This window comes from Periplaneta americana, unplaced genomic scaffold, assembly GCF_040183065.1.
Source record: "Periplaneta americana isolate PAMFEO1 unplaced genomic scaffold, P.americana_PAMFEO1_priV1 scaffold_21, whole genome shotgun sequence".
NCBI lineage: Eukaryota > Metazoa > Arthropoda > Insecta > Blattodea > Blattidae > Periplaneta > Periplaneta americana.
In genome coordinates, this window is record NW_027185502.1 from 3,530,640 (window position 1) to 3,541,284 (window position 10,645).

Below are 10,645 nucleotides of genomic sequence, written 5' to 3' on the forward strand. Positions count from 1 at the left end.
AGGAGGTAACACGACAAGATTGGGCAGGTTTCTGCCACCACGTCGCCAATTTAGAAGCAGAATACTGGGAAAAGGACGGAGTAGTTCCAGATGTAATTGACCAAATATCAATCAACTTGAACACTGATAGTGATAGTGAAGCCGGGGGCAGCGATAGTGAAAATGGCAGTTCATCTTCTGAAGAATCCGAGTGAAACGCGACTCCGTCTGCATCCCAGTGCAAGCCTAGGCGAAGACAAGGTAAGAGGAAATGTTTCTTGCATGCATAATAGTACGTTTACCAATAAGCTCAACTCCCCCCTCCCTCTTCGCTTCCCTCAGAAAACCTTTTCCTCACCAACAAGACCGCGGACACAGTTACCAGTCCTGTACAGTACCATGCGTTTTCTTACAGAAAAGACTAGTGGAATGGTTTGAGAGAAACACACTGGTAATCAATAAGTCGAAAACCATAGCCATTTCTTTTCATCATTCACAAAACAATCATTCTGAGTGGCCAGTCATAGAACATCAAAATGAAACAATTCAATATTCTTACAGTACAAAATTTCTTGGTATATAGCTAGATGAACATTTAAAATGGTCTGTACACCTTCAGGAACTAAGGAAGAAATTAAGTAAAATTTGCTTTGCCTTGCGATTACTAATAAGAGCATCATCTATTGAATCTGCTCGCACATTGCACTTCGCATGCTTTCACTCTATCCTAACGTATGGTATAATCTTTTGGGGTAATTCACCTACTGCAATCCAAATATTTAAACTACAAAAGAGAGCTATTAAAGCCATAGTTCAAGTGTCTCAAACTACCAGCTGCAGGCCATTCTTAAAAAAATTACATATCTTGCCATTACCCTGTATTTATATTTATCAAACTTTAAATTTTATCAAATGTAATTTGTATAGCTTTCTCAAAAATTCAGACACACACCAGCACAATACAAGAAATAAAGATAATATTTTTACTGAAAGTTTTAACACAACTCTATACAAAAAGTTTCATTCATGCTGGTCTTCGTATGTATAATGACGTACAAAATTATCTTAAAGAAATATCTGCACATAAAAAATTTAAGAAAGCGCTTTACAAAATTTTAATCAAAAACTGCTTTTACAGTATGAACGAATTTATTGAAAATTGACATAACTGAATAGAAAAGAATGCCTTACTTAAAAAATTTTACTTCCTCTTTTCCAGATCCTGACTTCGAGAAGGATGTCTTCTCATGAAGGACGCATAGGTCGAAATTGACTCTAGACTGCTAAATGAAATGTGATTTGTCTTGTAAAGTGTTATACCTGTTCTTGTGGTTGTTATTTGTTAATGTTGAAATTGTTTATAATTAATGTTGAAATTATTTATAATTAATGTTGAAATTTCGTATGTTGTATTTTAAGTCTGTTGTAGCATAGTAATTATGTGTCACTTTTGACATGTCCCATATCATGTATGTGATCAGTTGGCTGCAGTAAATGAATATGTATATGAATATTAAAACTGATTACTGCTTGCTATGAAGTTCAGACACATGATGTGTAAGATAAATAGCAAAAGCCTAAGACAGTGCTTTACAAAACCACTTTTAGGAATGGTCCTGCTTTTTGTGCCTAAAAACCTGGTCATCCTACAAGAAGCTTGTGTACAGTATAGGTAGCTGTCATACATCACTTCTTGTTCTCATCACCTGAAGTATCTCTTCGATGTACTTGCTGATGGGTCTTACAGCTTCTTCTGTTGCACGCCACATACACATAATTTAGTCTCTAAACACACACCTTCATCTCAAACAGCAGAAATAATTAAAATGCTTTCTCAATTAATATCACTCAATAAAAGAATTGTATTCCAATGGATACCATCCCATTGTGGAATCCTGGGGAACGAGAATGTGGATGCTTTAGCAAAGAAGGGCAGCACTGCTACTTACAGACCTGTTACTAAATCTGCGTTTTCCTCTGTGAAAAGATTTATTAAATCTACATACTTAAACTTTAACAAACAAAATTTGATAACACAATCTCAAGGGAAAAAATGGAACTCTCTGCATCAAAATCCACAGTTAATTCCTGATTTACCACGCAAATCGTCTGTAGCTGCATTTAGATTGGCAACAGGCCATGATTGTTTGGCCAAACATCTGCATAGAATTTGAATATATCAGTCCCCTAACTGCCCATTGTGCAACTCAAACCAAGAAATGGATTCGGAACACCTCAAAATCTGTGCTTCAGTGGCTGGCCATGATAACATCTTTGAAAAATATTGGAGTGCAAGAGGTCAAATGACTTTATTGTCAAATGCCTGGCATTAGAAAACATCAACAACATAATTTTTGACTCCAACTTTCAAACCACAGGAATAACAAATTACAGTTTTTCTCAGTGCTGTGTTTCGAGCAAGTAGATGTAGAAGATTTCGATTATTCTGAAAAATGTCGTCATCAGTAGATCTGTTTTGCTACATGTATACCCACCAGTGATTGCTACAATTTACAAACATTGCTGAGTTACCTCCTTAATTCTTTGACAAACACCACTTCTATGTCCAGCATTATTGTAGCAGTGGGATCAATAATCTCATAATTATATCCATTTCATCCACTTATAGCTTGCTTCAACCAAGCTCTCCTCATCCTTCTGATTTATTTCAATGAAGCCAAGGAAAGACTCTCCAACAAATAGACTACTGTTTTTTTTTTCTCAAAATCAATTTCCATGTAGCCTATCTCAGGCAATTGCTCTCGATATGCTTGATCAGGACTGGAGTAAAACATTGACTTGACTTCTTGTATGCTTGTTAGTAACCTCTGCCGAACGTTGATTGCCATTAGGTGGATGAATTCATTCTGAACCCTTGGTGAAAGCTAAGATGTTGATTCAGGATGTTTTTCTTTTTGAACTAGTTGTTTCATGACAGAATCAAAGAGGTCAGGAAATTACTCATTAAAAAGCCATCAGGCATCTGAAATGCTTTGCAGAGGTAAGTTTTGTGTGTGCTATAGGGGATTTTACGCAATGGACTCTCCTCAAGATTTCACGCCACTTTTTCAAAGTACTTGAACAAAATTGGAGTTATTTCTTCATCACTTTGTCCATTGTGCAGTCTTCAGGAAGAAATGGGTCAGAATCATTTTCAATTTTTCAAAGATGCTCAGTCCTTTCCTCTAAACCCACTTTGTGTGGAAAATATTGGAGAAGAAGAGAGTTAATCAATGGCTTCACTGCTAAAATTAACAACAACACATTTCTGCGGAAAATTCATTAAAGTAGTGGAGAGGAATTCAAAATCAGTACCATTACTGCTACAAAAGCTATTACAATTGAAGGGTTTTTTGAAAAAAAAAATCATAGTCCAAAAAAATACAAATTTCAGATATTAAGCATATGGCGAGTGTATTGTAGCGCCATCTACAGAATTAGCCTAGTTAGGGGAAAAAAAACACCGTAAGCCTATGTTGTAAGAGTGGAAATTTTCACTGGTTTTCATAAAACAACCATAGTCCAAAGAATTTTTTTTTTTTTTGTGAAAACAGTCATTGTCCAGCCAGGACGATTGTAGCATTTACAAACATCCCTTGTGGTCACTGATTGAGAAGAAACTGCCTTCTGAAGGATGCACTGAAAGGAATTGTGAACGGGAGAAAAGTTCTGGGCAGAAGAAGATATTACATGATAGACATTAAGATATATGGATCATATGCGGAGACTAAGAGGAAGGCAGAAAATAGAAAAGACTAGAAAAGCTGGGTTTGCAGTGAAAGACCTGCCCCTGGGCAGAACACTATGAATGAATGAATCACCTTGAAATATGCATTCAATTTTAAACTGTAGTAGATTCGCTGCAAAAACCACCTCAGAGAAAAATACTTTGGCATGTGAATTGTATTAGTTATGGTCGTTATGGAGTACTGTATTGTATTGTATTTATTAACATTCCATGTATTCGTACATTGCTTCGCAGCTAGAATATGGAACAAGTCAAAAAGCTTAACACTACTATAAAGTCTTAATTCATAGTTACAGTCTAGTGGAAATATATACAGAAGAGGTTTACAATATAGTGTACTAGTACAACACAAAGTTTTAGTATCAATTTCATGAAGCGTTGTTGAATGTCATGAATTCACCTACAGAATAGAAGGCGTGAGAAATTAGGTAGTTCTTTAATTTGGCCCTAAATAATCTTATGTTTTGAGTTTCATTTTTATATCGATAGGGAGGCTATTAAAAATGTTTATACATCTTGATTATTTTAAAAATTTTTACTGCCATATAACAAACTCCTTTTTGAAAGCACAATGGACTTGCCGATGGAGTATGAAAGTCATCTTTAGGTGCAGAAGTAATGCCATGGAAGAAATGTAAGCAAGTAAAGAAACAGGAATAGAGAAATAGAAGATTAAAGGGGAGGCACACTTCAGCCACAACAGAGTATTTTTTCCTAAAACAACCATTGTCCACAGTTACCTATATTTACTCATGTATTTCTATGAGACAATTTACATTATAAAATATGTACTTCAGTTTTCCCAAGTTTTTATAACACCTTAAGAAGTGGCATGATGAATTTTAACAAGACCTTGAAGTGTCAGCAATACTCCTGCCAGATAGTTTCTTGTTTCTCCTGAAAATGTATGTTTTTGGACTCTTGTTGTTTAGTCAACTGTCCAAAGACAGGTCTGAACCTCACTAGTGATACCAAGAAGGCAAGTAAGCCAGGAGATAATGGGGTAGGGTAACCAGTTCCTTTCCCCTCCATTGCATACATCACTGACTAGCTACATATTACACTAGTCAGACTTCAGATGCATACAAACAATTGTTCTTCCTCTGACGCATATCAAGTGAGATGTACTGTCTGACAATAGATGTACATATCAGCCAGAACCTCAACCAGGACTATGGTTGTTTTTTGAAAAAAACTCTTCAATTAATCATTACTTTTTTTTATCTTTTCACCTGCATTAGACCTATTTGTTATGTATTTGTGTTTGAACAGTGTCATTTCTTTGTATTGGAAAAAAAAAATGTCCTCAGGTGCAGTTACATGTTGGATATTTGGATACCAAGTCACAATTCTTATAAGACATAATTGGAATACATAATTTTTGTAGCATTTTGATTCAATTAGAATCTTTAAACTTTATGATTACTGGTTCACAAGATTAACATTTTTTTTCCTTGCATCCTTAATTTAACTTTTTTTTTCTTTGCATCCTTAATTTTAAGTCTAAACTAAAATGCTGTTCAATTTGGACCATCCCTATACAAGCATTATAATTCTTAGCTATACATACTGGTACTGAATAAAACTTTCTGGAGTTACATAATTTTTCATAATTAGCAGCATTCACTGATAGGCTTATATTATGCATAATGTGAACTTGTCATTCCAGTTTGAATGCCTGTGCCACTGCAATAAAAATCATAGTGAAGTCGGGCAAGCAAACTTCAGAAGTTTGAAGATTTGTGTACAATAGCAACATGCAGTTTCAGAGGAGAGCATTAGCCATATTGCCATAACCACCAAGACAGCAGATGGTCAGTGTGCGTACAGGTAACTTTATGAATCATGATAATGTCACATGTTATTATTTGTTAATGGCATGAATGATTGACATACTTGTATAATTTTTTTCTCATAGTTTTCGATATAGAAGAGGATAGATCATATTATTCACAAGTGCATAGTTACCGCATTATTGTTACCTGATTTATATAAAAGAGAAAGGAATTAGACAGTCTGGAAGTTTTAGTACAGTGAAACCACTACAAGGCGGAAGTGCCATGGTCCTCATTTTTGTGAACATGTTTTCGTATTATTCAGATATGAAGTTAAAATGAAATATTTTGTCACATAATTGAAAAACAAAATGACATGCCACAAACTGCAATAAGTACAACATATTCTGTTTAACAACTTACTTACAAATGGCTTTTAACATTTAGAAGACCTGTACCACTATTGCACGCAAATTTCTAACTCTTAAGCAGGAGTTAGTATACCTGCATAATCAGGCAAATTCGTGTTGGGTTCGTTAGCCGAGCGGTTTAAGGTGCACAAGCTATGTCCGGCCAGCATATCGTGCCTAAGATCACAGGTTCGCGTCCTAGTCACTCCAGTCAATTGAGTCTGTGGTAAAGGATGGGGAGGACCCATGTAAAACAGTCAGTGTAATGGTACGCATACGGAGTTTCAGTTGACTGCAGCTGAAATGATTTTGCTCCTTTGGGGGGGGGGGGGGATTTTTTAATTATTGTAATCAAATGCAGTGTCCTTAATGTTGTATAAAATTAAAGAATATCAACGTATTTTATATATCATATACAATTTATAACATAATTTATAAGATATAAAGAACATAGAAATATCTCCCATGAAATTTCTCATTGTGCTTTCAGTGAACACATATCCAATAATCAACATTACTTTACAGACATTAACTCAGACATGGAAATTTTACATATGAATAGGAAAGGTAAATTATTAAATATTCTGGAGTCTATTGAAATATAAGGACAAATTCATTAATTCTCATAATTTGAATGAAAAAGCAATTTATGAAAAAAAACATTCTCTTTGACCTTTATATTACTTCCGATTTGAATAGTAAAAGACTAACGTAGTATTAGTCTGTCCTTCCCTCAAGCCAAGCAACAACACGGTTCGATCACCTGAACCACACTGGTGAGTCATTCATCCAAGTCGCAGTTTTGTCCATTCTCCTTTTATTTTTATTTTTTAAATATGATCTGTGTAAACTTTTTATCAGAAGAATGTACATATATTATAAGATTTTAACTTTTTAACATGTCAGTTCTATTATCACATTTTTATTCAATCTCATACATTATTATAATTTCTTATATCATTTTCAAATGTTATATGCATATATAGAAGACATAACAGTATTGCTTATTTAGAAATCAATTATACTTTATATTTTTAACTTTTCTAATCAGTGAAAGACTTTTACAAAGTATCACAACTTATGATATCTTCTATTTTTCCATTTGTCACTTTTTAATCTTTGAAATATAACTAAACAAGAGATTTGCTTTCGTTCTGCAGTCGTGGTAATTAGTCACTGAAGATGGAGACTATAACTAACATCTTTATTGTACTTATTAGTGTTCATACAACTGAAAGATATCACCTTTAATGTATTTTATATAATATCATGTCATGATCATAATACTAGCTATACCACTATAATGGTAGCTCGGCTCTTAAAAGTTAAGGAACCCGGAGGTTCATTGCCGCCCTCACATAAGCCCACTATCGGTCCCTATCCTGAGCAAGATTAATTCAGTCTCCACAATCATATCCCACCTCCCTCAAATTCATTTTAATATTATTCTCTCATCAATGTCTCGGCCTCTCCAAAGGTCTTTTTCTCTCCTGCCTCCCAACTAACACTCTATATGCATTTCTGGATTCGCCCATACGTGCTACATGCCCTGCCAATCTCAAACGTCTGGATTTAATGTTCCTAATTATGTCAGATGAAGAATAAAATGCGTGCAGTTGTGCGTTGTGTAACTTTCTCCATTCTTCTGTAACTTCATCCCTCTTTGCTCTAAATATTTCCCTAAGCACCTTATTCTCAAGCACCCTTAACCTCTTTTCCTCTCTCAAAGTGAGAGTCCAAGCTTATTTTGGGGTTTCGTAACAAGCTGTTTTTTATGGTGATGGTTTGTTAGCCAACCCCCAACCTGAAGGACCAAACCATATCTGGAGGCCATCTCCTCTATCCGCAACCTGAGGACACGCCATGCAGTGGTGATAGAGACCCACAATACAGGGATTCTGTTTAACACTCACATTAAATCAGCTTTCTATTACTTACTCCATTGGTGAGTCATCTTGATGAGGTCACTTTCTGCATAAATGTTTCTGGCACTCACTTATTAAACACTCCACTGTAAGATTGTAATGTGTACATTTGTACATCACTCACTTCCCTACACACCTGCTTCGAAACAATTTTGTGCCTCAAAATTAAGCTTTTGGATATATTCCACCGTATCCTGAAAATTCACATTTTGGAACTACATACAGGTCAGAGCAAATAAGTAAGACCAGAGGGGTCGCCTACTCTGCTTGGCTCATTACGCAGGCTAATCTGTTGCATTCTGCTGCTGTTTCTGGTAACATCAATGTTTAGTTTACATACAGGGCAGACGTCTTGCTTTTGTATCTTCTCCTCAGATGGTGGGGACTGCTGGGCGCTTATGTCTGACATAGTTGATCAATATGCTCTTCGCCTGCAGAGTGTTAAATCCACTACCACTTGTAAGCTCTTCCTTTCGTACAGCCCTTTGGCCGCGCACAGTTAGTATGGCATTGCCTTGGTGTTCTTGTTTTGGTTTCTTAGTCCTATTTAGCACAAACTGTCGCGTATTAACACTCACTATGCACGACCTCCCTGAATATAGCCTACACTCTTGATTTACATAACTGAACCTTCCTAAGTCACAGTTTTTTATACCCCTCACATAGACTGCACTCACATTCTGTGACATGATACAAATGTTGGGTGTATTAAAATCATTCAAACAGCATAGCAATAATAAATTATGTCTTTTTACTGCCATGAAACATAATGACTTGAAGTATACTTGATTTTAATTGTCGAATATATCTCTTGTGTTGTGATAACATTAACTTTATTGTTTGTGTGCATTGAAACAACCGGAAGTGAAATATTCTCAAATTTTTATAGGAGTTCACTTGTTTTCAATCTCTGTTTTGTTTTATATATTCGATTTCTGTTATCAGTGTTCACGATTGCTCTTTGAGATAATTTTACAAGAACACTCTGAGTAGAGAGACAGTGTTGGCGGTAATATAATTATACTGTACACTTGGGATACCTAATTGAGTTCAGGCCATTCAAATGTCTTGTGTACACTCCCACCCCCCTATAGGTTTGCAGCTCATCAAGTAGTACAGCTGTCAACAGAGTTTTCCTGTTAATTATTATAAGTTAATTCAAGTCTCATATGTCCAGCTTCCTCCAAATACAAACTCAGAAAATTAGTTTATGCCAACTAATACATCTCCTCTGGTTGCATTATTTTTATTGTAAATATAACTATAAATAAAATAAATCTGTGATGCAACAACCCATGGAGGGCCAAGGCTTATGGTCAATCAGCTGGACTGCTGGCCTCATGCCCACATGCCACAGTAAAGGTGAATAGTCATCCAACCAGTATGGGTGTGACGGCAGAATGATGATCCCCCAGCCATTATAGCTGAATTTAACTGCATAAATATAACTAGAACCAAATAATGTATTTGAAATACGAGGCGCATCCATAAAGTAAGTTTCCCTATTTAAAAAAAAAAACACACACTTTCAGGAAAACATTTATTGGCAACAGGTACAGCAATGTTTCAGCTATTTTTCAACATAGCCACCATCAGAATTGAGACACTTGTCGTATTACTCTGTGAAAAGATTTATTAAATCTACATACTTAGACTTGAACAAACAAAATTTAATAACACAATCCCAAGGGGAAAAATGGAACTCTCTGCATCAAAATCCACACTTAATTCCCGATTTACCACGAAAATCGTCTGTAGCTGCATTTAGATTGGCAACAGGCCATGATTGTTTGGCCAAACACCTGCATAGAATTTGAATATATCAGTCCCCTAACTGCCCATTGTGCAACTCAAACCAAGAAATGGATTCGGAACACCTCAAAATCTGTGCTTCAGTGGCTGGCTATGATAATATCTTTGAAAAATTTTGGAGTGCAAGAGGTCAAATGACTTCATTGTCAAATGCCTGGCATTAGAAAACAACAACAACTTTTGTATCCCTCTTTCATAGAACTCTGCCGCCTGTGAATAGAACCAGCGTGTGACAGACATCTTCAGCTCTTTCGTTGCCAAAATGCTCACTGGAGGACAGGAATTTCTTGAGGTGCAAGAAAACGTGAAAATCGCTGGGAGCAAGATCAGGACTGTAGGGTGGATGATCAAACAACTCCCAGCCAAATTCCGTCAAAACAGCTGCTGTGCGCCGAGCCGTATGTGGATGATCATTGTCATGGAGGAGCACAACACCTGCAGTAAGCATTCCACGCCTCTTATTTTGAATGGCACGTCGCAATTTTCGCAGTGTTTCACAGTAACGGTCAGCGTTCACTGGAAGGAAGTCAATGAGCAGAATGCCCTTCCTGTCCCAGAACACCGTGCACATCACTTTTCGTACCGACAGTGTCTGTTTGAATTTCGTCCTGACCGGAGATCCACTATGCCGCCAATGCATTGACTGCTGCTTGGTTTCCGGGGTGAAGTGCGAAATCCAAGTCTCATCGCCCGTGACAATCCTGTCGAGGAACTCGTTGCCGTCATCGTGATACCATTGCAGAAATGTCAGTGCTGCTCCTAAACGTTGCATTTTGTGTTCGGGTGTCAGGTTTTTCGGCACCCACCTGGCACACACTTTTTTGAACAGCAGGTGCTTAGTGACAATCTCATGCAACAAGGATCGCGATATATGCGGAAAATGGCTGCTCAGCTCCGTAATCGTGAAGCGACGGTTCTCCATGATGCACTGCTGCACCAGCTCAACACGATCATCATTGATGAGGGACGGTCGCCCACTGCGCTCTTCATCTTGGA

General features: G+C 36.7%; 1 protein-coding gene across 5 annotated transcripts in view; it reads left to right on the forward strand.

The window, feature by feature from the left end:
• The window catches only part of LOC138693781 (DNA mismatch repair protein Mlh1-like), a 142,232-nt gene that overhangs the window by 17,647 nt on the left and 113,940 nt on the right, over positions 1–10,645 (forward strand). For all 5 annotated transcript variants that reach the window (XR_011330437.1, XR_011330436.1, XM_069817584.1 and 2 more), the window contains exon 2: positions 5,397–5,557. Coding sequence is in view for 3 of the 5 variants with exons in the window: in XM_069817584.1 (XP_069673685.1) it covers positions 5,539–5,557 (19 nt within the window). In the remaining 2 variants the exon portion in view is untranslated. The remainder of the gene's footprint in view (positions 1–5,396; positions 5,558–10,645) is intronic.